Source organism: Pimephales promelas, chromosome 23, assembly GCF_988280905.1.
Source record: "Pimephales promelas chromosome 23, fPimPro1.hap1.1, whole genome shotgun sequence".
NCBI classification, from domain to species: domain Eukaryota; kingdom Metazoa; phylum Chordata; class Actinopteri; order Cypriniformes; family Leuciscidae; genus Pimephales; species Pimephales promelas.
In genome coordinates, this window is record NC_142791.1 from 8423128 (window position 1) to 8450482 (window position 27355).

General features: G+C 36.1%; 1 protein-coding gene across 4 annotated transcripts in view; it reads left to right on the plus strand.

Annotated features, from left to right (window-relative positions):
- Positions 1-27125, plus strand: part of cadm2a (cell adhesion molecule 2a) — a 358651-nt gene extending 331526 nt beyond the window's left edge. For 3 of the 4 annotated variants that reach the window (XM_039677129.2, XM_089126052.1, XM_039677130.2), the window contains 5 exons: positions 762-852; positions 2041-2219; positions 9381-9491; positions 20773-20892; positions 22123-27125. In XM_039677129.2, the coding sequence (XP_039533063.1) occupies positions 762-852; positions 2041-2219; positions 9381-9491; positions 20773-20892; positions 22123-22241 (620 nt within the window). In that variant the 3' untranslated portion in view covers positions 22242-27125. The remainder of the gene's footprint in view (positions 1-761; positions 853-2040; positions 2220-9380; positions 9492-20772; positions 20893-22122) is intronic. The other variant, XM_039677131.2, reaches the window with a different exon arrangement.
- The last annotated feature ends 230 nt before the right edge of the window (positions 27126-27355 follow it).

Below are 27355 nucleotides of genomic sequence, written 5' to 3' on the forward strand. Positions count from 1 at the left end.
CAAAAAGTTCATAAAGAGATAATCCACATGAATCAAGCAGTTTAATCCTAAATTTCTGAAGAGACACAATCACTTTATATGATGAACAAATTTAATTTAGGCTTTTATTCACATGTAAACATTGATCAGGAAACATAAACAAAAGCTCAACAGTATTTGCTTGCACGAAAACAAACCTCATTGGTTCTTGCAGAAGTTCAGACGTGCTGCGTGCGACGAGAATGAACCTCATTGGTTCTCACATGTCAAGCAAGCGTGATTGAGCGTCTGTTTACCACAATGTTTAAATGTGACTATAAGCCCAAATTAAACATGAGGGTGAGTGAATGATGACCCCATAAAAATGCTTAATGGATGAAATCTTATGTTGACATTTCTATTGAAATTTTATGTTAAAAATATATTTGTTTAGGGTTATATTTAAACTTTTAGGAGTAATATTGTATATGTTATCTAAGCTAAGAGACATACTAAAAGCCATAAAACACTTAATTTTGATTACATTAAACGTTAACTAATTAAAGTTGCAACTTTTAAAACTAGATATATTGCGGTAAAGTAAAAACTATTCACAGTGATTACAGTGATTACCAGTTTTTCTTTGAAGCTTTGACATTTTATCAATCTAGTGGGACGCAGTGGAGCATTTGAGCTGAGTAACGTCACACCACTTGCCTTTTGATCTTCATAGAGTTTCATTCTTCCGCTTAGATGCTGTCTGAAACAATATTTCTTTGTTCGTCTCTCTGTCTCTGTTATAGATGCTCCCATTGTAAACATCATACACTCCGCAACCCTCCCGCAGGAGGGACAGTACCTGAAACTGGAATGTGTACCAAAAGGAAACCCCTCGTAAGCATCCACAATTTATCAGCATCTCGCTGAATTATAATGTTTGCAAAGAGCTTTGGGAAGATGCGTTGCCATATCTACTGCACCAAGGAGAAATTGCCCTGTGGGCAGGCCTACAGCTAGCGGCTTAACCACATGCTTGCATTAATGTGATGACTCATAAATTTGATTCTGTTGAAATTAAACAGCTATGAATAAATAACCATAAATTCACATGGAAAAAAACATCAAGAAGCTCTTATCTATTGGTACAAGTGAAATAAGGCCAATACAATAATAATTTCCAAACAATTGGGTTGACAAATCTTTGATAAACTTTGATAAAACAGATAGCTTAGAACTGTTCTATGTTTGAACCTATAGTTGAAAACTTTAAAACTCTCTCTAAGATTTGTGTATTCTCAAAGCCATTGCTGTAGCTTTGGGGTGTTGTTTTTAATTGATTGTAGCATTAAAGAGGTCATATCATAAAAAAAAATCCAATTTTCCTTGATCTTTTGAAAAAAGTCTTCATTGTACTAGGAAAACGTACTAACTTTCAGAACTCAAAACTGTTGTTGACACTTAAAGGAATAGTTCACCCAAAAATGAAAATTCTGTCATCCTTTACTCACCTTCAAGTTGTTCCAAACCTGTATACATCTCTTTGTACTGTTGAACACAAAGATATTTTAAAGAATGTGGGAAACTGAACAGTTCTGGGGCACCATTGACTTCCATAGTATAAATTTGTTAAGTGCACCAAAGTGGCCTGGATACAAACTTTCTTCAAAATATCTTCTTTTGTGTTCATCAGAACAAAGAAATGTATACAGGTTTGGAATAACTTAAAGGTGGGTAAATGATGACAGAATTTTCATTTTTGGGTGAACTATCTCTTGCCTGTTTTGTATTTCCATATACTGTATTCTGATATCAGATAAATACATTTGAATACATGCAAAGACATGACCACTCATATTTATGTCCAAGAACGCCTATTGGGTGTTCAGATACCCAGTCACAGTAATGTAAGAATGAGGAGCGAGAATAGATGCTATCATGTCTGACAAACCTAATTTGGTGTTTCTGACTGTGTGTAGCATCTACAGCTCTGCAGATCATAAAGTGCAAAATGTGGTTATCGATTATATTAAAAAAGCTATAATTCTTCTTTACATTAGAAGCTAAATATCAATGTTTCACCAGGCCAGACCCAGTACTCTGGACTAAAGACGGCGGAGACCTGCCAGACCTGGACCATATGATTGTCGAAGGAAGAGAACTCACCTTCACGTCACTGAACAAAACCGATAACGGCACCTACCGCTGTGAAGCCACCAATCACCTCGGAACCAGTCATGCTGAATATAAGCTGGTCATTTATGGTGAGTGACAGAAAAGCATCTGAGTAACATGTTAAGCAAGCACAGCCCTACCCAGAAAGCATCTGTATAGCTTATCAAACCTACGTTTCTACCCTGCTAGTAACTGTCATTTTTACAGTGAAGCACTTGAAAGCTGAAATGCCTTATTAATTATTGCTGGCTCAATGGATCAACCATATCTAGCTTAAAGGGATTGTTTAGCCAAAAATGAAAATTCATAATTTACTCATTTACTCATCCTAATGTTTTTACAAACTCATGTGACTTTTTATTGTGTAGAACACAAAACGAGATATTTTTAACAATGTCAGTTGTTTTTTTTGTTCATATTATGGAAATCAATGGAACCCCAAACTTTTTGTCGCCATATTCTATGTAGTCCTTGTCAGTGTTGTGCAAGTTACTTCCAAACTGTAATACATTAGGTATTACTTGTTACTGTTATTTAAAAGTAATTCATTACCTTACAATATTACTGTCCCAGAATTGTAATGCGTTACACTACTCATGTATTACTTTTGAGTTACTTTCACCAAAATAACTAAGTAGAACTTAACTTTTGGGCTGTAACGATATGCAATATGAAACCGAAATCGCGATTCGCCACACGACTCAGATCCACGAACCTACAGAATCGCGACACACCTCTTCCAACTCCAGCGTTATTCTCCTTACCGTCCATATCCAATGCTGCCTTATCTTTAAATTAGGCTATTAGTATTATTTGAAGTTAACATTATAAAATACGTAGACCTACACCACAAAACTAGTTGAGGATAAATTATTTAAAATTGGGGAAGTCCAGCATTATGGACATGATGACATTTGCAGTCAAAACTTGAAATAAAAATTCTCAGAAAATACATGTATTGAAACGTATATAGGCTACTTCCTTAAAGGACTCCAGACATTAGACAAATATCAGTCTATGTTTTATTTTTAATATTAGGGAAAAGACACACATTCATGCGTGACAAAAAAATAGGAGGCAAAATCGATTTTTTGTAATTCTGTTAATTACACTGCGCAAATCGGATGAGGAAGGGTTGGCTCTCCAGTCTCCATAGAACTTAAAATATTCATTTTATTTTAGTTTTCGTGTTCGCATTTATAAGGGAAAAACAATGTTACAGACGCGACCGCACTGAACTGGCACTAAAAGACTGCTTTAAAACTTTCACATAGTCTGTTGCCTTTAAGAAGTAAAAGCAGACAATACACTGTAATACAACTGTAATACAAGCCTCACTGAACATGTAACGAGTAAAATATTACTGAAAATTGATTAGTAATGCCTTACACTACTGCGTTACAGCAAAAAGTAATATGTTACTGTAATGTATTACTTTTGTAATGCGTTACTCCCAACACTGGTCCTTGTATAAGAAAGTTTATTTTATTTTACAATACCTTTATGACGTTTATGGAACTTGAACTTTTTGGGTCTCAATGACTTTTATGATATGGGAAAAAGTTATTAATAGCATGCATAAATAATGATAGAATTTTCAGTTTAAAATGAAATATTCCTTTAATTTAGTGATAATCTTTCAAAGATGCAATCACCTCTGTATCATAAATATTGCACAAATGTACTGTACATATGGTGCCAGGGGCGTCGAACTAGGGGTAAAACCAGTACTGATTATCAGGGCCCCAAGGGGAGAGAGGGCCCTTGAAAAGTCTGGAATATATTTTATTTTACCTGGATATTTTCATCTAATTAAATTTCATAATGAATGTCAGATTAAATGTAAAGTTAGTGTATTGGCTGAATAACTAGTAAAAACTAGACGATCTAAGGTCTCACGGTTGAGGAACATGGGGGGCCCATCAGGACTGCCAGTGCATAGGGCCTGGGATCTTGTAGCCTCTGTATGCAGCAACCCACTTTTCTCTGTCGTTCTCTAGCCATGTTTCCATCCACTTGTCAATCGAATTTTCTGAAATTCGGTTAAAAAACTCATGCGGATAAAGCTGGTGAAAGTGTGTTTCCATCCAACGGCTTTAAAGCGAATAAAAACCTGTACGTAATGACGTCACATGCTGTTTTGCGATCAAATTGGTATATCGAATTGATTTGAGACATTTTAAGGTGTTTCCATTTATTTTCGCACTGAATCGAACAACATTCAAGCTAACTTTTGCGAACAAAGTTTGGATCGCGCCAGCTACCAAAAATGATCAATATTTCACAAGTTGAAGTCTAATAATGCTTATGTGCCAGCTGATAGCGACATATGAATGGGATAATGTATGCGAGGCGGTTGTTGGTTGTATTCGCTATAACCTATTCGCTTATTAGCCTACATATAAATCAACCAAATAAATAAATAATTTGACACAAAATATTGACTTAAAAACGAGTTTATTGATTTAAAAACGAGTATTGCTTCTGCTAAAGAAAATAGTCTGTTCCGTCTCTGAACTGCGTCCATGGCAACGGTGTGTTATACTAGCAGCGCCGCAGTCTGTTAACTAGAAATAACAGACCACATTCTACATTACAATTCAACCAAGCCACGTAAAAACAAGCAAAACTAACCTAAGAAAACAGCGACGCTATAAACATTGCTATGATGATGACGATGCACGTATGCCCGACGACAGCGGAGGTGACTGTGGTTTGGGAATGACAGCGCTCCATCAGTTCTGGGGGATCGTGGTTCACGGAAACCCTTTGGTTGAAGCATCTTTTTGCTTTGTCCACTTACATCTGTCTTTGTTGACATCCGCCATGTGTGCGCAAACAGACTGGCCGGAAATGAACTCGTCTTCTGACGTGTTGCAACCATGAAAGGGCATAAAACTTAATCGCAAGTCATTATTTATTCGGCAAATAACGTTTCCATCAGCTTTTATCGCATTAGCCGTATATATCGATCAAGAGAAAATCCGATGAGACCGAACGTATTTCATTTGAGTCGATTTTCATGAAATTTCATCGAATTTTACTGTTTCCAAAAGGCATTTTTCATTCGATATCACTTAATTCGGATAAAAACGTGTCGATGGAAACATGGCTTCTGACTTCACTTAATAAAATGAGTTTCAAACACTTAGCACGACAGTAAAGCATGATGGGTCTCGATACAGCCTGAGGTTCAGAGGCTACACTGCGTCCACATCTGCCATCTCTTTCATCAGAGGCAGCTGTGCGGAAACGCTCAGAGGCTAAGTACGGATATGACTGTGAGCATCAAGCGGAAGAGTCTCCCCTGCCTTCTTGACACTAAACCCCTCCAGTCCGGAAAATTCTTCCTCGGGCTCTCCATTTCAGAAGTTACTTTTCTCTCACTTTCTCCTTCTACCTCGACTTTTGTATCCTCCCACGGGCCATCTTAAGAAGATTTAATTAGCCGTTATGGTGCAGTGTAGGGGTCCAGTCAGTGCCTCATTGAAATGTCAGGACACTATAACAACAAGGAGAACCAAAGCTTTTAATGATGTTGATACTATAAAACTGACACCTTCTCTGTAGGAATAAAAAGCTAATTGGGTGTCACAAATATAAAGCACCATGTCTGAATTCATTACTGTCTTTTTAAATGGCAAAACATGATACCATCCTTCCATCAGTGATTAGCACAAAGCCCGGAGCAATATAATGGTCACTGTCCTTCATCAGATCACCTATCTTGTATTGTGCCAATTCCAAATGCAATATTACCTGTTCAATATGCAGCCGAATGCTTGATATTCCAGACAGAGGGCTGCCATGTCAGTGGGGGTACTTGAGAGGTAGGTATAGTCAATATTATTATTCAAATCTTACCCTTAATTAAAATTGGGCCATGACATTTAAATAAGATATTAGAGCGGGCCAATAGTATCTAGACTGTTTGAACAGGTTTGAACACTTTAATAATTATCTATATCCGCCAACTAAAAAAATCAAGAACCAAAATCTCATGATATGCTATTTCCACAAGCTGTACTTTTAAAATGAGAGCAATTTCTGTTATAAAGTTAGGTTTTTTTTGAAGGTGAAATTATGCAGTACTCGCTCATCAAACACTTCCACTGTCTATCATTGGTTGTTTAAACAAATAGCCACTCCCCAAACTCACCCTATTGGTTGATTTAGTGTTGCTTTGTTGGGCTGGGCAGATGATCAAATAAACAAAGCAATTTTTTGAAAGCAACAGAGACTATATTTATACTTTTTGGAGAAATCAGCCAATAAATGATTTACTTGCAGTCTTTGTTTTATTTTATTTTTTTAAATCCACAACATAACTCAAGCACTTCAACCATACAGAGAAATGCTTACAACCCTGCCATCTCTTAGATATTATTTTAGTCGTAATTTTTCTAGCAATAGAATCTTGTGCCAAATTACTTGCTCTTGAGAAATTATCAGCTACCGTGTGTATATGTTGAAGCTGAACATGTACCTAGCAGATCATTTCACAAGAGCGAGTAATTTTGCACCAGAGTTTATTATTAGAATGATAACGACTTGAATAATATCTTTTCACATTTCTCTGGATTGTTGAAGTGTTTCTCCATGTCCCTGGGCAGGATACTGTTATGTGCTAATTAACTTTCAGCGGGGGGTGGGGGGATGTTTTGTTTGTTCATTAGTAAATGAATATTAAATTAATGTTATTTGGTCCTTTAAAAAAAAAAAAAAAAACTCCCAAGGCTCCCAAGCTAACAGCAGTGGTGTTTGATAAGGCAAAACTTTTACTATTGCTCTTACTTAAAAAATATTTTCATGATTTGTAATCACAACATTTTTTCTTTTGTCAAATCGACTTAAATAATTTATGTAGTTCAGATAACATAATATTTCTGATGTTTAAATCAATCTCCTTCATTGTATTATTTCCAGTTCAAATGAACTTAAAATTTTAAGGCAACCAGGTTACTTTTTTAAGTGAAACCAACAATTTTTTTTTTTTTTTTTTTAACAGTGGGCTTTTGTTGATATTCCTAACCTATACATATGAACTAACCCTTTTCAATACTGAAAGAAATAAAGTTTGATGTGTAAGTCTTCGTGCACCATTTATGCAACAAATGTGAATAATACCTGTGTGATTGGACAATAAATCAGCTGAAACAAGTCTTGGTAACAGGGCTGTGCATAAGACTGACATGACACTGTCATAAACATGACATAACACCTGTCATGAACATGAAGGAGTCTTTATGACAAAAATAAAGACAAAAATGTCTTTGTTATGACAACTTGACATTAACCATGACAAAAAATGTCTTTGTTATGACAACTTGTCATTAAATTAACTAAGAAATTATAACCTGTCTACCTGTCACAAACATGTCATAACAGGTCTAATTATCAAACTTAAAGAAGTTATTTAGCTTTGTGTTAACATTACATTACCCTGTTGTGGTTGGTTTTAACTTTGGTTGTCATGATTATAACTGTGACATGAATATTTTACTTGTCCTCAAGTAAAGTGGAACACATTGTACAAAGATGTCATTAAGGGTTATTACACTGTCAAATGCTTGAACAACAGTGTCATTAATTTATCCCTTTACCTCAGGTAAAGTGGAACACGTTGGACTAGTTATGATTTCTTTGTCAAGTTGTCATAACAAAGAAATGTTTGTCTTGGTTTATGTCAAGTTGTCATAATCAAGACATTTCTGTCTTTATTAATGTCAAGTTGTCATAACAAAGACATTTTAAACAATAAACTGTCAGAATTTACTGAATTACACTTAATGACAACAGTCATAAACATTCATAAAGACTCCTTCATGTTCATGACAGGTGTTATGTCATGTTTATGACATTGTCATGTCAGTCTTATGCACACCCCTTCAAATAAAGTGTTACCCAAATCTCATAGGAAGCCAATAAGTAATGACAATGCTCTAGCACTCATGACACCTTGGCAACGGCCTGCCTTGAGTTTCACATGGCTCAACATCACTTACATTTTCCTCAGACAATGCACAAGTCTAGCCATGAGCTGCTGTTTACTAATGTCTGCCCTGGAACCTGTGCACTATAATTTATAGTTAGCCAGAGCTGGTGGCTGCTATGCAATTTTGAGCTACTGTATTAGTTAGATTACTCTGCTTGTCTGCTTGAGTCCATTAGTATGAAGGCAGACTGGTGATTTAGCTTATCAACTTGAGCCCAAAACTCCTCTCCTGTCCTTATCACTCCACTAAATATGCCTTATGCATGCAAAACAGCTGCCAGCATTACACTGTTTGTTGAACCAGTCACATTCAAGAGGTTTAAATGATACCTGCTGTTTTAAAAGCATAAATCACTCAAATTCAAATGCACCTTGAAATTATTTTTTTTATCATAGGTACTCTTAATATTTGAGTGACGGAATCTAAAATAAAAATCCAGAAAGTCACATTGTATGATTTTTTTTTTTTTTTTTTTTGCCTTTTATTGGATGACAAAAGTATTTTATCACCTACAGTACCAACCAGTATGAATTCCACTCTCACAGACCTGTTAGTGTTTCTTTAAGAAGCTCTCCTGTTGGACAGTTGTCTTTTATACAGGTAACAGGTCAAACGGGTGCAGTTACTACAGGTAATGAGTGGAGAACAGGAGGGCTTCTTAAAGAGAAACTAACTGGTCTGTGAGAGCCGGAATTGGTAGGTGATCAAATTCTTAGGTCATGCGATAAAATGCAAATTAATTACTTAAAAATTATACAATGTGATTTTCTGGATTTTTTTTTAGATTCCGTCACTCACAGTTGAAGAGTACTTGTATGATAAGTACTCTTCAGTAAGTGTGTATGATAACAATGACAGACTTCTACATGCTTTGTAAGTGGGAAAACACTTGTTACGGTGATTGTTCTTTACATTTTATCCATCATTTCTGCAGTGCACACCGCTTTTGATATTACGTGATAAAATATTGATGCTTTTCTCTTTTCTACCATTTTTATGAGCAAAACTTTCATTTTGCTATTATCTAGAATGTCTTGATATATATTATACACAAACAATAGTTCCAATAGTTTTGTTAAATTAAACCCATTCAGTTTTTATTTGCATTGTGTCAGCATACAATTTCATTTGTTCCATTGTTATGATAATTTCTTCCCCCTTGTCATTGTTGTTTTGTCTTTTGTCCATCCCTTTCTGTTTACCTTTCAGTTTACATGTTTGTTGTCATTGTTTTTTTTGTTGCGTATATGACAGATGCCCCCACCACACCATCACCATCCACAACCTCCCCTGCACCCACCCTCCCAGACACTCCAGGTCCCTTAGACTCCAAGAATCTCAATTCTGCCGTCACCGGTAACAGAGGTACTGTACAACCCCACTGCCCTTCCTCCTCATCCTCCTCCTCACGCTCTTTCCTCTCCATCTCTTTATCTCTCTTTTTTCTGCCCATGCCGGTTTCCTCTGACTCGAGTCTGCAGCTCCAAGGACATCTGGAGAGAAGTGTTTTTGTACCCTGCAGTCACTCTGCACCTCTGTGTGTCCTCGCTTAGTTCATATCTCTTCCATTCACCATTCACCATTCAACTGTGTTCTAACTATGATTTCTAGCATCTCAACTTTGACAGTTTGAGCCCTTTGTGTGTCTTTATCTTTTTTCAACCCATCTTATTCAAGGTATGAATCCAAAAAAATAATACAAAATGCATCATTGTTTATTCATGCTAGTGTCGTTTCAAACTTGTATGCTGTTATTTTTTCTCCATTGAACACAAAAGGAGGATTTAAGAATCTTTACAGAAATTCCCCTTTGCTAAGGCTCTTAAAAAAGTTGTTTAGACACCAGTACATCTAAGCCTGGTTTCACCTTGGTAAAGCAAAATACCAATCCGGACTTGATGCTTACTTTTTTCCCAAGAAACACATGCACTCTCAGAAAAAAGGTAGAAAAGCCATCACTGGGGCTGTACCTTTTCAAAAGGGAAAACTTTTGTACTAATATACATTTTAGGTGATAATATGTACATTTTAGGGGCTAATATGGGCATTAAGGTGCTAATATGTACATTTTAGGTGCTAATAAGGACATTTGGGTGCTTAATATGTACATTTTAGGTGCTAATATGTACATTTTAGGTGCTAATATGTACCATTAAGGTACCAATATGCACCCTTTAAGTACTTTTGAAAAGGTACAGCCCAGTGACAGCTTTTGTACTTTATTTTCTTACTTTTTTCCCAAGAAGCACATGCACTCTCAGAAAAAAAGGTACTGTACAAAAGCCGTCACTGGGGCTGTACCTTTTCAAAAGGGAAAACTTCTGTCCATGTTAGGTACTAATATGTACATTTTAGGTGCTAATATGTACCATTAAGGTACCAATATACACCCTTTAGGTACTTTTGAAAAGGTACAGCCCCAGTGACAGCTTTTGTACCTTTTTTCCTGAGAGTGGTGAAAAGTTTAAACATTTAGGAGAGCAATTAAAAACTTTAGGCGAGCAGAAAATACAGTAATTATCAAACAGAATAATAGTTATAAACACATACTAGAACAATACTATAAAATCTATATACTATGTTAAATAATGTTTTGCCTGCTGTTTAATCAAAAAGATAAAATATGCTCTCTTACAGCAATCTAGCACATAATATAATACAAACACCATAAACATTGTAAACATTGTCATAATTCATCAGCAGTAGATCCCAAGCAGTCTATTGGCATAGCCACATGGAATGAATTGCTTTTAACTGCTCTAAGACTGTAGAATGCATTTTGATTTGAAACATACAGTCCTACTGCTCGCATTTATTTGATGAAATCATAGCCTTTTGAAGTTTAATCACATTAGGCCGTGAATCATGATTCACGTTTTTTTCATTCCCAAATTTAAGCCCTCTTAAAGTAATAATTCAGACGTTTGATACCATTTACAATATTTAAGACTTTTTTTATGACATGCGGAGACTTTTGCACGCATGCACCTAAATACATTTTACAGTTTGCACACATCTATTTTTAGTCGCAAATGCGAGTTTTGAACCTTGCCACTGGTTCTTACATGTCGTATATCACAATGTCAAACAGCATATGGGTTTGGGACAAGTTTTGGGGGTGAGAAAATGGTCACCTTAAATATCCTCTACCCTGGTGTGTATGCATCTTTAGAGGATCTGGACAACAGTTCCCATCAGTTAAGTACAGACAGCAAGCCTGGAGGCATATACCATGTGGCATAAGTGTTCTTTAGCTCCTAGCCGTGAATGTCTGGTCTCAGGGGTATCAGGGTCTGTTTTGTTTCTTGTTTATGAGTGCTTCAGCTAAGTATATACACTGTGATTTATAAGGCGAAAATACAAAATTCACAATCCCCATGGACTCTCCAAAGGGTCGTTTGAATGTCTACCTATTTTTGTGCCACTTGTGAGGGGTACAGCCCTGTTGGTGCAACTTTGAGGGAAGTGTTTGCACAAAAACTAAATGGCTGTGTTTGTATTGTATCAACCTTTCCGTTCTTCAAAGTGGCTTTCTTGTTTAAATTTGATGATTACTTGAACTAAATATGGAATTTTGTAGAAGATTAATGTTTGTCCAAGTTATATGCCAGGTTATGCTGGAATTATCCTTTAACTGCATTGTGTTTACAACCAGTAAGTCAACCAGAATGCAATCAGCGATTTGTTAAAAAAAATACCACACATGCCTTTCGTCGAAGCAAATTTTTTTCTCTGAGCTTGTAATGCTGAACGTCTGCAGTGTTAACAGATCTGATTTCTCTAAATGCATTAGCAGCTCATTCTCCAGCCTGCGATCAATGGGGGCGTACCAGCGGCGAATTTCTGGCCTCATCGTTCTGCCAGGCTTAATGGGAATAATAACTCTTCCTCAAAGAAACACAGGGCCCTGACGATGCCATCAGTGCGCCTCCCGTCCCTGTTAAATCTGCCAAATGCGTTTTTATGGCTTGCAAATTAGCTCTGACCTTATGAAGCTGAAAGGTTGAATAAAGTACTAGGGATGCTGAGAATTTTAAAATATTTACAGCTCACTTTTCATAATCAGCATGAAAGCGCCCTGCCGTAGACCCCTGCGCTATTATTGTCCCACCGAGACACTTTTACAGGGAAAAAGATTGGTCATGCCTTTTGTCTTTGGACAGGGAGAGGAAAGTGCAGAAATTTATCTGTTTTAGGGAGGGACTGGGTTTAGGTTCATTAGCCAAGGCCAGAAATGAAAGGGAGGACAACAAAGTGCAGCAGTTTTGCAAAATTATTACAAAACTTTTTTAAACTTGTCCAGCGTCTGCCAAGAATTATCCGGCTTAATTGGATTTAACCCCAGGACATAAACAGAGAAGGGTCTATGGTGGAAGTCGTGAAGTTTTTGATGCTTTGGAATATGTTGGCTTGGGGAAAAAAACCCAATTATTTCGAATTATGTCCTATTATTTCCGCTGTAGGTTACTGTGGATTCCTCCAAGACCCTTTGTCAAAAGAGACACGTTATACATGGAAACGACTAGCTTCCTGCAAGGAGTATTTCAGTGTGGAGTGGAACATTTGTTTCTTGGAGCGTTGACCAGAAGCCTAGCAATTACTCAACATGGCCACACCGCAGGAGCATTATGGGCCGATGTGGGCCTGTCAGTTGTGGCCTGGATACTGCCTCGTTCATGGGCTGTAGTCCCAGTAAGAAGCAAACAAATGAGCAATCCTCAGAGAATCATTTGCCAGTTCTAACACTTTGTTCCTGGTCTGCAAGCAACACATGCCGCCTTGGAAAGCTTTGTTCATCCAATTAGTTCTTTATGAGAAGTCTCGAGCCATGTTTTAGATTCTTGAGTTATCATGTGAACACTTGGAGCTACGTATGTGTGAATCACAAGACGAGGGTTATCACGATTCAGTGCATTTAAAAGTACAGAGGGGCCCTGATGATTTAAGACTTTTTATGGATTGACAGTAAAAATGTTGCATGGTACAACCTTAAAGGGGTCATATAATGCCATTCTTGTACAAATTAATATGAATCTTTACGGTCTAAATGAAAACTTTGTAATATACTTTTATTCAAAATTATCATTTGTATTGTTATGTCTCCCCATTAATAGGTCTAGAACTAATAGGGAAAGTAACATATAAGTATTACATTTAGTTATAAAAAGAAAAGAAAATGGGTTCAGTTACTTATAACTTGTGTTGAGATGAATCAGACAGAGACAGATTTCGTTGAATGCTTTTTAGCAGGCCATAGTAATAATATGATGGTTTTACAGTTACAAAATGAAGAAATAATTATTTACTTAATATACAAATGATAATACAAAACCTAGAACACAGGAATACATGAAAAATATACATGAAAATAAACAATTCTCCAGCAACGAATCAGCATCTAAATAACAAACATAAATAATGAAGTAGCACCTAAGAACAAGAAGTCTTTTACATTTATGAGTGCAATGTAGGTTTGCAAATATCAACAGTTTGGTTAAATGTTTTCCTGAAATTTGAATGAATTTTGCCAGATAATCTCAAAAATGTTCCCGTAATAATAAGCACAAAAAAATAATTTTATGATTGTGTGATCATAACTGTTAGCGTACACATCCAGGGGTGCAGCAACAATCTGAAATGTAGGAGGGACACATTATAAAATTTATCAGCTTTGCTCATGAATATTAATTAGGTGACTTAACATTTGTCCTTGCTAAATAGCAGGTAAGCCTCTTACACAGAGGCTTTTCTTGGTCTTAAAGTCTTTAAATTGTAGGTGGTTTTGCAATTGCAATATTCCTTCTTGGCACAGCAGCAAAACTCTTCCCAAAAAGTGGAGGAGGCACACTTTGAAATATTTAAAAGCATTATAATATTTGCAGTGCTCCTGGGTACAATCCATCTCTTCAGTTTCACAGACATTACTTATCCTGTCTCAATTGATGATAATCATTACAGACAATTACTTTAGAGACATATATCCAGAAAACGAATCCCGAATAGGGTTTTAGAAGTGTAGAGTGAGGATTTCATCTTGGAAATCATTCATCCTGCTGCTTATTCTCAATAGAAGGATTAAAATGATTTTAAAATTCATATCAATGAACATCTTAGAATTATTGATTTGAACTCCAAGAAAGGTGTATTCTAGGATGAAAAAGCTTTTCCTCAGAGGGGCTGCCAGAGAACACCAGCAAAAAAAAAAAAAAAAAAAAAACGTCTCTGTTTAAATAGCTAAGTCAAAGTTTCAGAGGTTTCAGCTGCCATGTCCCTGGAGGGTCAGTTAAATATTGAGACTAGACTCCTGAGCGCCCTCCTTTCTCTCCTTTCTGAAAATGATGCAACACAGGAGGAATTAAAATGTAATGCAAAGGTTTTTTTTTCCTCGGTCACGCAGCACGGTTATTGATGATCTGTCACATTAAGTCATGTCGAGGGAAGACTTATGGTAACAATTTAAAATATAACAGGAAAGAGAAAAAAGAAAAATCATTAAACTCTGCCATCGAATATGAATTACGAATAAGACTCTCTTCATTCATTTAGTTTCCGTGGAAAGCAGACACTTTAAGTAATCCTCTGGAAGCCTTGAGCTGCTTTAATTTGCCGAAATAACCACTCTCGCCGTTTTCCAGCATTCACTGCTGATCAAGTTCGAAGCATGACAGCCTAATTATGAATGTTACAGTATAAAGCCTCCAAATCATTCGGTATCTTGCCTGCTCGTGCCTCTCGGTGGAGAACACCTGCATTTGTTTTCTTTTTCACCCTATTTGGGTTAAATCATTGTGTCTCTCTCCAGACTCACTTTTTCAAGCACAATTAGAAGCTGTAATTTGTTTTGAAAATCTAATTAAACCACACTGACCAACTCAATGGTCACCTTTGGCTTTAGATCAACTCTCAAGAGCCTCCGGTATGTAAATCCGCCCTCTAAAGATTCACGGGTCATTTAAGAGGCTTCTGTGCTGGGCAAAGGGATGTAAAAGATGGACAACAAGCATTTAGCCTTTTTTCCATTTTCTGCGTGGATGGAGAATGGATGGAATGGTTGATTTGGATGTTTAATGTTTAACGTGTATTCTCTAAATGGGGCCCCCGGGGAGGGCCACAACTCAAATACAACAGCCTCCATTTCTTCCTGATAACAATTTTCCATTAGACACAATTGTCAAATGTTCTATCTCAGCAGAAAATGGGGAATAGTTATATTAAACAGTGCATTAAGCCATTATTCATCTTTATTTATTTAGTCAGAGACCTCTAATATGATTTAATTGGCTGTTTGCCAAAGTGGTGTGAAGAGAAGTGAGCCTGTACATGAAGGAAGATATCAAGAACTATAGGATCTTTAAGTCTGAGGCAGATTATTCATATGCCCTCCCAGACAAAAAAGACACTATGTCCATTAACTGGGAAATCAGCCAAAGCTATGCTTTTAGATTGTTTAAGAGACTGTAAAATTCTCATGAAATACTTATAGGAATTTTTATTGACCAGTTTCTAGGGCTTGTGGGTCACAAGAAGGTCTATAATACCTAGAGAAAGCCAACCATTAGCATTCCCATTCATCTCAATGGCATTCATAAGTGGATAAAAATGCTTTTTACCAACAGAACAAGCAAAAAACCTATCCAAATTGTCATATAGAGTACAGTACGTTTACAGTGAGATATGTCAACATTGAGCCTCTTGTTTGAACATGTCCAAACCTCCAAATTTAAATGTTTATTTACGTTTATTTTATATGCCATTTTTAAACAGTGGCATCACCAAATGGTATTGCAAAAATAATCTGTTACTTTCCCGCCTCTGTTTGCCTTTGGTTGTTTAAACAGATAACCTCACCACGGGTGGAGTCAATGTACTAATAAATGTCTTATAGTCATCACTTGCATATTAAAGGTGCAGTATGGAATATTGACAGCTAGTGGTTGAAAAGGATACTGCAGTTCAAATTCAAAATATTGGAGAGAAAACAAAATATTGTTTCACCTGCCCCCTCCTCCTCAGACTCAATGCTCACCTGGGTTGCCAGATTGAGAACATGCAAAAGGAGCAAGTGCAATTGACCATAAAAGCAGAGGAGACTTGCATCATGTGTTGATTTATCCGTGTTTTAATATTCCTCTGGTGATTGAGCTTTTTGGATGGATGGCAAGGCTTTTTAGTTGGGTAGAATCTACGATATCTGACCTAGTTGGTTTGCTGGCTTCCCTGCCAATCACTCTTCCGCCAACTGGCTACCCGGGGTGTCGAAATACTGTTGGGTAAATTGGCAGTGGGCAGAATCACACAGACCAAACACAAACATTATGACAAGGAATGCACATTTCACAGTAGCATAACTGGCTGTAGCATTGTTTTGTAGCATTTTACCTAAATAAATGAAAACATATTATTGTATGTTTATGCTTTAGTATACAGCACCTTTAAATTAAATATAGGACAAAGTATGCAGCAAAAATGTAGTATACCACCTTTCAATATATAATGTATAAAAATGTTTAAGAAAAATAAGTAAACCATTTTCTAATCCTTAAATTTGTAAATAATCTATTTAAATGTGGAAGTTTGCAGATGTTCTCCGACACTGAGGACTAATGTTGATGTATCTCATTGTAAACAGCTTAATATCCAACCGAGTTTCTAATCAAGTCTAATGAGCTCACACTTAAACTCATAATTTGGTTAATAACGCCATCTTTCCATTCCACTGCATTTTACAATTTCTGCGTAATTTGGTTTGCTTCTGGTTGATTGTGGTGGAACATTTGAATCCAAGAGTCAGAGCAAATCATGCATACAGCAATCAAATCATAAATGCCATTAAATAGCTTGTGCTGAATTTTCATATTAGGTGATTTATTGGGAGGTTTCCATTCAATTTGCTTTGCGCATAGACTCGTGCTTTGAATGAGGGCGGTGTTTTGATATGTTACAATTCTTTCGGTAGGCCAACCATCTTTTCTGCACCTTTCGATTCGGAAGCACATCAGCAAATGGTCCTGTAAATGTTCATTTCCAGTGTTCGATTGTACCATGAAGGTGAAGCTTTCCAGTTCAGCACTTTCTCTGTCGCTGTCCTTCAATAGCCCACCGATGTATAGAAGATCACCGAAGCGTTGACGTTCGCTTTCCTACATCAATTTTACACCCAGCCCACACTCACCATGGCCCTTTAAGGCATTTATTCAAATATCAAGATTACCGTAGCAATAATCTCCTAGACAGCATTGCCGGTCTCCTGAATTAGCATGTGGAGTTAATGGTAACGCTCACCTTGAAATGTCATCCCGACAAGAGCGCAACATGACCGCCCCTGCTGCTCCTGCCCCCACCCCGAGGCCTCTTCATAACCTCCTACCACGTGGGTTTGTTAAAAGAGTGCTTCCTGCATGTTTTTCCTCTGAAACGGTTTTCTTTAAGAATTCATGTGACCGCAGGGGTTCACGCACCGGGTGCCGTTGCCTTTCTCACTGTTGTTTAGCCACAGCCGGATTGAAAGCCTCTTCTCAGATGTGCTGCTTGTGAGTTTATATCCTACTACACCATCAGAGTGTTGTGTTTTCACTGCCGTTAATTTGTTACATTTGCCTGAGCCACAAAATGCAGGGGCCAGGCAAAGGAATTGTGAATATTAAAATAGGAATGTGTGTGCAGTGCTTCAATATTAAATCATAAGGGAAGGACTCTCGCAGGCCTTATTAAAAGATAATGTGTGCTAGGGGAGAGGAAACATCACTTTTCTGCTGGTGGATCTTGCTACTTTAAGCTCTATGTTGTGCATGTTTATGGACAAACACTCTGATGAGTTAAGTTTGTGTGCATAAGGAAAGAAAATGAAAAACTGACATAAAAAGAAGAGCAGGGTTATACAGTATTAGTAAAGGGGAACATAAAGCATGAACTGAAGGAAGTAAAACAAAATTATTCCTTCACTTTATCATAAATATGATTTATTACAAGTGTACAGTATATACACCCGGTAAAATGAATTTTTAAAAGAAAAAAAGGTGTTAAAAATTGTTAAAAATGTATTGACTAATGAGATGAACTATGTAACTCTCTAACTGTAGAAATTATCCTTAGTTAGGGTAAACCTTTACAATAAGGTTTAAATGTATTAACTAACATGAACTGACATGTGCAATACACAAACATAAGCAATACATATTGTTACTATATTTGTTAACATTAGTTAAAGGAGTAGTTCACTTTTAAAAAAAACTTTTGCTAATAATTTACTCACCCCCATGTCATCCAAGATGTCCATGTCATTCTTTCTTCAGTCGAAAAGAAATTAAGGTTTTTGATGAAAACATTCCAGGATTTTTCTCCATATAATGCACTTGTTCAAGATCCAAAACACAGTTTCAGTGCAAACTGTTCAAAGGGCTTTAAATGATTCCAGACAATGATTAAGGGTCTTATATAGCGAAACGATCGCTCATTTAAAAAAAAAAATACGTTTAAGTTTTATAAGCACAAATGTTCACCTTGCTCTGTTCTGTGATGCGCGTACATGACTCTCCTGTTCGAACTCGTTCATCAAAATGAACGAATCTTTTTCCGAGTCAATTAGTTCATTTCGTTCGTTAAATGAACCAAATGACACAAATCATAATCAAAAAATAAACAAATCTTTTTTCGTGTCATTTGGTTCATTAAAGCTCTTTGAACAGTTTGTAGTTTTCACTGAAACTGTCTTTTGGACCTTGAACCATTTGGTTATTTGGCATTATATGAAGAAAAATCCCGGAATGTTTTCATCAAAAACCTTAATTTGTTTTCGACTGAAGAAAGAATGACATGAATATCTTGGATGACATGGGGGTGAGTAAATCATCAGCAAAAGTTTTTTTTTTTTTTTTTAAAGTGAACTACTCCTTTAAGAGAAAATATGATCATTCTCCCATGTTACTTCACTGTGCATTAACAAATGCTACTTTAGTTTTATTTAATTGTATTAGTAAATTATGAAATTAACATAACAAAGATTAATAAATGCGTGCAGGTCATTATTAGTTAACTAATGTAGTTAATTAATGTTAACTAATGAAACCCTGATGTAATAGCTAGTTGGAGATTACCAAGCCTCTCGCAGTGTCAATGGACTCGCCCTAGGACAGCACTCAGCATGGCAACCCCCCTGCGCTGCGCATTGACAAAAATAGAGCGAGGACAGAGAAGGGCTAATTATCACAACACCAAGAGATGTACTTGAGATTCACAGTCTAATGTTCAGGGACAAAAGTGTCTGAACACACACCAGAACAGAGATTTAGAATGGCAATACCAAGCATTTTGTTTTGTTACTTTTCTCCTAAGACAGGTGTTAGTCCATGTGAGTCCATTTGATAGTCGAATGCTGAAGTCACACGCACCTGTGGTGAAATACTTTTTGGGACTTAAGTTTGATTTATTGATGTCATAAAAATTGAGAGAGTTTAATACCACAGCCTTTCACTGTTGGAAATTCAGAAACATGTGCTGTCAGATACGAGTAGCCGCTCCACATTTCATATTTCAGCGAGCCGCTAAAAGGTTGATAGAGATCTGCACATATTTTGTGTTTTTATTGTGATTGATTGTCACGGCAAAGTCAGATGCAGTTTTTTGTAGGTTTTATACTCCTCTTGTAAACACAACAAAGAGAAGAAATGCTATTATTGAGAGAGAGAGAGAGAGAGAGAGAGAGAGAGAGAGAGACAGTGAGATGTCAATCAGAGGGATGGAGTCGACGCGCCCAGCCGATGTCGATCCGAGGTGGGATTCTCCATTACTGAAATGTAGTGTTTGAATGGCTCCCTGGCCCTGAGTTTATCCCGGCTTTGTGCGGCTGATACAGTAATTGCAGGCGGTGATTAGGAAGATCCCGCAGCACAAAGCACAGCCCGGATTAAACGCACACGCTGAGGCAGATGCAACGCATGCTGTCAATTATAATATACCACTCCAAAATGGCACTAAGCGGGGAAATAATAAAGAACCACAGCTCACAGAGAGAAAGGTCACGGGCCCATCTTTTAAATTAACAATACGCTCGAGGTTTGAGTTTTCTGGTCGAGATGAAATGAAGTCGCCCACAATTTGAACAGCAGGTATTGTCTTCTACAACTACACTACACCACAATTTACACTACACCCTTAAAAAAGAAGGTTCTTTTTATCATTGGTGATTTTTAACCTTTAACATCCATGGAAAAGTTCTATTGTCGTGGAAAAAAGGTTCTTTATATTATTAAAATGTTCTAAGGAACGACTCATCACTTCTGGGAAGACGTTCCACTGGGAGATTTGCTCCTGGAGCATCAGTGACCCCGTTGAAAGGACTTTTGACCATAGTGTATTTTTGTTAGTTACGAGCAGCTCATGACAGACTGGAAAACACTGTGTGTTTGTTATGGCTCATGTCTTCCTCTTTACTTTCATTCTGTGCATGCATAAAACCCTGTCCAACCCCCATATGGCTCGATCTGTCGGTTCAGAGACTTTAAACTCCTTGAGCAGACAGGAGAGGGCTGAAGCTTTAGTCCAAACTATCTGTTGTCAACCTTCTGATATTTTGAAAGATAAAAGTATGAATAAATCAGAAAGGTTACCAACAATATTTTCTCAATCTCTCTCTCTCTCTCTCTTACAGATCCTAATGCCCAGAAAAACGTGCCAGATCACGCTCTAATCGGAGGAGTAGTCGCTGTTGTCGTTTTCGCAACTTTGTGCTTAATTATTGTATTGGGACGCTACCTGGCACGGCATAAAGGTATGATTTTTTCCTTTACTGTCTGTAAAATCAAAAATGCATCATCTACAGTGGGCTTCAAATTTCTGAGATCCAAAACCTGCAAATCAACATTTTTAGTCATTTGAATAATTTCAATCATTTAAAATAAAGGAAATGCATAATGAAATTCTTGGTCACCTCCACGAGGCTCTTCTCCCATTATTGCTCAGTTTGGCCGGACGGCCAGCTTTAAGAAGAGTCCTAGTGGTTCCAAACTTCTTCCATTTACGAATGATGGAGGCCACTCTGGTTATTGGGACCTTTAATGCTACAGAAATATTTCTGTACCCTTCCCCAGATCTGTGCCTCGATACAGTCCTGTCTCAGAGGTCACACAGCAAAGGCTGTGAATACATGTACATGTGTTATTTTTGTTTTGTTTTTTTATAAATTTGCAAAGATCTCAAACAGACTTCTTTCACGTTGTTATTATGGGGTATTGTTTGTAGAATTGCGAGGAGAATAAAGAATTTAATCAATTTTGGAATAAGGATGTAACATAACAAAATGTGGAAAAAGTAAAGCGCTGTGAATACTTTCCGGATGCCCCGTACATGCGTTTTCATGCGATGCAAGGGGGGCGTTACTGAAACCTAGTGATTACAGTTTATAATTCAGTTTATAATAAGTTATAATTAAGGATATTTTTTTCTTACAAAAACGCATTACTTATATGTATTTCTATATATATATATATATATATATATATATATATATATATATATACCCTACACTGAAGGAATGTCCTCTAAAAATTCAGCTTATTATTTTTTAAATTTTTTACTTTAGCTTATTGTTTTCAATATTCTTTTTTAAAAATATATTTCACAATAATATCTTAATTGACTTTTTACCAGTAGTACATCAAAACTAATAGCATTGTCACAAGTATCTTGTGAGGTTCAAGTTACTTGAAAGATCACTTATTATAATATAACTGACACTTTATTTTACAGTCCTTGGTACATGTAGCTAATGTAGTAATAAAAATAAATTATGCAGAATTACAGGCAAATAGTCCAGCCCTATAGTAAGTACACATACAATAGCTAATTATTATTACTCACATAAATATATAATTACACGTTAACAGGGACACCTTCAAATAAAGTGTAACCTATTTTTCCTACATAAACATTGAAGTTTCCATTTAGAAGTTTTTGAAAATCACATTGTTTTTTAAATCAAGAAATTGCTTGTGTGTTTCAGGCACGTATTTGACAAATGAGGCCAAAGGAGCAGATGATGCCCCGGACGCAGACACAGCCATCATCAATGCCGACGGCAACCACGCACACGCAGAAGAAAAGAAAGAGTATTTCATTTAGACTGCAAATGGCACTGCGCTCCTCTCTCTCCTCTCATTCCTTCCCTCCTTCCCTGCACAGGAACTTCTTCAGACAGCAGTGGAAGCTTCTTCTCACATTTGTTGTTTTGTTTTGGGTTATTTTTTCATTTCATTTTGGTTTTCTTTTGCCTTTTTCAATAACAGCTCACCTGCTACTTTTTTACGAGCAACTTATTTGCTGAAGATGTCACCTTTTGTAATCATTACATAGCTGTAAAACACGCCCAAAGTAGTCCAAAAATGTCTAAATCTCCAAATATGAAAAAAGAAAATTGTCTGCAGCCATCTTTCAGTAAGGACTCGCCCTCCATCTTCTCACAGTGCCTAAATATACAAATGTTCGCTGAATTTCAGTCAATGCCTTTGTTTGTCAGGCCTCTGATTGGTTGCTTGCTTTTATCTTCAGCGTTATGATTTTTAAAAATGTTTTGTGGTCTGTTTCTGTTTTAATTCATTTCTACTTTTGTTTCGGTTGTGATTCATGCTGAATCCATTTGTTATGCTGTTTCTCCCAAAAAAAAAAAAAGATGTACAGTAGTAAAAAAATATACTCAGACTTGAAGTGAGGGAGGTTCCCTTTTTATTCTACAGATTTTTAGGTGTTAATAATGTTATCGGTACGTAGAGACGCTCCATTCTCCAAAAGACCATTACATGATGTGAAACTGACAGCTCACACTATGACTAAAATCAGTATTTTGTACTTGAACTGTAGATATTGGTACGTAAATGAATAGCTCCACAGAAGATCTCAGTGTGTTCCACCTGAAAATCACCTTGTGTTTTTAAAAATTAGGATAAGCAGTTAGGTTAACCAGCTCTGGTTACCAGATAAACCATAGCGGGTTAGTGATATAGCAACCAGGCAAAGAAAGAAAGAAGAAGCCCAGTCGTGTGTGTTTGTGTAGTATGATGATGCATCTCCACTGCTTGGTTCTTATGACAACCGCTTATTCTTACACTGATCGGCCCATAACAACAGATCCACGGTCCAGGCGGGAAACATCCGTACGCCATCCTTCAGCTGTTTACACAACCATTTTGCTGAACACAAGATATCTCACAAAACAAAAAGTGATACTTTAAAAGGAACAAAAATAAGTAGTGCGCAACTATTTCAGTGCTCTTAAACCTTCATGTCATTGGTCAGATCAATAGGCCTATACAGATCCCCAAAAAACATTACAAATGTTATAACAATGCTGATATGTTGCTGATATGCAACTTTCACCTGCTCATTCCATAGCGTGAGGTTTAGGCCGAACAAATTAATAAGCACAAAAAAACTATTGAGTGAGGTCTAATGCAACAATCATGACATAAAAATTTGATTTTCATTACCCAGACTGGACATCAGTACACTAAAGTCATGGATTATGTTGATGGTTGGAAGTGTTTTTGAAACAACAGTATCTTTTTTTCCGTTCTTTTGTTGATTTCTATGATGAATAGACAACCTTGCTAAGGCTGTATAATATATCTGCTAAATGTGGTAACTAGTGAAAATTGTTGTTAGACTTTGGGATCCCTAATTCCATCAAGTTTGTATATTAGCTGATCTAAATATTGGTGGGGGAAAAAACTCTTTTTTCATCTTATTTGTTATTAAAAGATTATTCACAACTTCACAACCTTTGCTATAGCTCAAGGCATGTATATACTGTATAAGTATCACGTTTTGGGGAAACATTTTTGAAAGCTAATTTTTTTTGTTTTGTTTGACTGTAAATTATTTAATTTTGCTTAATTGAAAACCACTCAATGAGTATGACGGCAATTGTATGACAGCAGTGGGATACTTGTTAAAATGGCAAAGCTATGTATTTGTCGAATGAAAACACTTTTACCTGATGTTTGTTTCCTGTAAATGATGACGATTATTGTTCATACTCGGCATTGCTTTCGCAGTCTGTCTCCGTTCTCACAATGAAAAGATATCGGTGAAGCTTAAAAAACCAATTGATGGTCAAGCTTTACATGTCTGATGGTAATATCTCGAAAACATCTTTTCATTTTAGTCCTAATGCACCACAATGACACATATCACTTCCATATACACGTACAGTATGTAACTCAAACGTAATTGTAATGTCACATGTATCCCTAATATGTGTGAATATATTAATGGCTAGAAATATGGTATCCTTTGACAGAGCCAACGTTAAGCGTTGCATACGACTTAAGGCCAAACCGTTTATCAGTGCACACAGAATCAATTTAAGCCTTATGAAATGAAACGTGCCGACACGATTACCTTTCATTTATTTCTCTTCTCTTGCTACTTTCTGTCTCTGTGGATTGGCTCAGTGTCTGGCAAAGTAACCGCTAACAATGTTTGGTACTTGTCTGTCTGATCGACCTAATGCTGCCTTTGTGGTCAGTAAATCACATGCTATTGTCAAGAAAATATATTCACTTGCTCAGATTTTGACCCGTTACAGAACATACTCAACCTTTCTAAGAATAAATCAGCTTCTTTTATCACCATAATTGCCTTTGTGTTTGTAGTGGGAGCTTCATGTTGTTTTGTCGCTTCAGCTCTTCTCTTGCGGGTTCTTGTCTCATTAAAGACTTGTTTCTTTTCCTTCAAACTTGCCTTTGTACATTTTGCATGTTGCATTGTCAGCTCATATTCACATTTTAATGCATCAGAATGCATTTCCAGTGTGATGGGTTTTTTTTGTTCAGCTAGTGATCGCAGTGGAATGGTTCATAGCTAAAACGATGGCCTAAAACTTTTGGATTACACCTGGGATTTATTCAGTATATCTGTGACAATTTGCCATTTTAGTCATAGTTTATTTACTGTTGTTGGTGTGGAAGGACTATTAAAACACAGGCTGTTCTGTTCCAAAATCTTAAGTAGTTAACATGCTCGCAATGCAAAATAAACGTAATATTGTGTTTATTGGTGAAAAGTATTCAAATTAATTATAAAATTGTTATTTTATTAAAAATTGGTTTGCTCTAGAAAGTTTAAATGCTCATTAGAGTATCATGTCATAAGCTTAGCAGCACGCTAACTATATGTTAAAATCAACTGAATTGCTGCCAATGTTAAGTGTTCTAAATTGTTCACTTATGAGGTTCCATTACAGTTAGAATGCTCACTAGGTTTTGGAACAGCAAGAAGTCTGCAAGTGACAACAATTCATGCACAACTGTTACGTCTCTGAACATTATGATCAGGGAAAAAAGGTTCCATATGTTCACATAAAATGCAACTGGTTTGTTTCTGCTCCTGACAGACTATAAAAATACAGACTACTCTGTAAAAATGAACATGCTTTAACTAATCAATAGAATTGTGGCAACAGATTACAAGCAATATTAATAATTAAATTTAACAAATTACAATTGAGTAGTAATCAAATTGTTCCTTAAAAGTTGACCATTTAAAATGATTAAAGTTTACACCAAAACATTGAACAAAAATATCTCACTAACAGATAGAAGTCAAATATTAATTAAGAACTTTTTATTTTATATTGCCAACATTGAAGACACCTGATGTTAACAAGCAGAATCACTGAAGGAGAAAACCGTCATTTTAAAACAAACCTAAAAACAAATACTGATCACCATAATGGTGACATAAATGTATTTATTTTTTTGGTTGTTGTTGTTGTAAGTTTTACTAATTTTAAATGATTAACTTTTAAGGAATTAATTTGATTAATTATTACTCAATTCTAATTTGTTAAATTGAATTAATAATATTACTTGTAATCTGTTGCCACAATTTTTTTATTAGATAAAGCATATTCATTTTTAATATTTTAAAAGACAGAATAACTACATTTCAACTAAGAGAGAACCATCTAAAATAAAGCGTTTATGATCACAGTGATATGCAGAAATAGTAAAATGCACTCACTCTCATCAACCTTCTTTTTTTATTTACTAAAAAAGTTTTGGTTCAGTATATTTCACTGAAATTAAAGCATTTGTGCATATAGGCTCTTTTAACAAACCCCAAATTTATGAGAAACAACAGTAACACTGTAAATCAAAAACTGTTAGTTTTTTCACCCAATTACATCATTTTAATAATTTGCTTTTTTTTTTTTTTTTTTTTTTTTTTGCATCTCAGGTATGAATCAAGTGTTTGTTTTTCCTTTCTAATATCATACAGGTAGCTCATACCAATGTATTTTTTAATTGCTTAATCATACTGCATTTACAATTATACTGTTTATCTTTTTTCATGTGTATATATGCTTGTTGCTTCACATATCTCCAATTCATGACACACAAGTTGTATATTGTTTAAACAAGCCGTCCAGTTGCTGTTATGAAATGTAGACCAGAAAAAGATGCACACCAATTTAGCTAGTAATGTGTTACACTAAGAGGGCTGTTGTCATAGTAAGGACACAACATATGTAGGTCAAGATCAAATAGTTTGAAGGAAACAATGTTTTCACAGTTTTTCACATGACCTTGCTAGATTTAGCACCTGCACTGACGACACCACAATGCTGTTCCAGAAACTTCTGTAGTTAAATAAAAAAAAAATAATAATAATAAGCAGACAAGCGCTATTTAAATTTCACCACGTTCCTCTCACGTTGCAAAACAATTGTGCGTGCCAATGAAGCAGATGTAGTGTGTAGCATACTGTGCACTGGTAGATCGACTTCCTGGTTTCTACGCGAATCGGCCTCTCTAGCTCTTGAAATGATAGTGACTTCAGAACACGAAGGGTTTGTGCTTCTTGTAGCAAGCTGAAATGAAAACGCCTCATTTGGTTTCTTTTTTTTAAAATGTGTTCCTTGGTGTATTCATTTGATTCGAAATTCGATTTTAAGCCTAATTCACATGTATGGAATGAAATTGTTAAATAAATAAATGCTAAAATTTCCTGTCTGTTCTTCTTACTGTCTAAATACACCACAATTAACGTGGATTTTCTCCATTCATTTCTTAATGTCTGTCCATATATCTGCAGAACCAAGCACCAAATCCATCCAGAACATCTTATCACAAGCATCTATTGAATAGGGTGCAAACACAAGAAAAACAAGATTTGTAATGCAGCCTATTATTTAATTATTATAATTAGCGTTAGTAATCTTATAATTGATATTAATC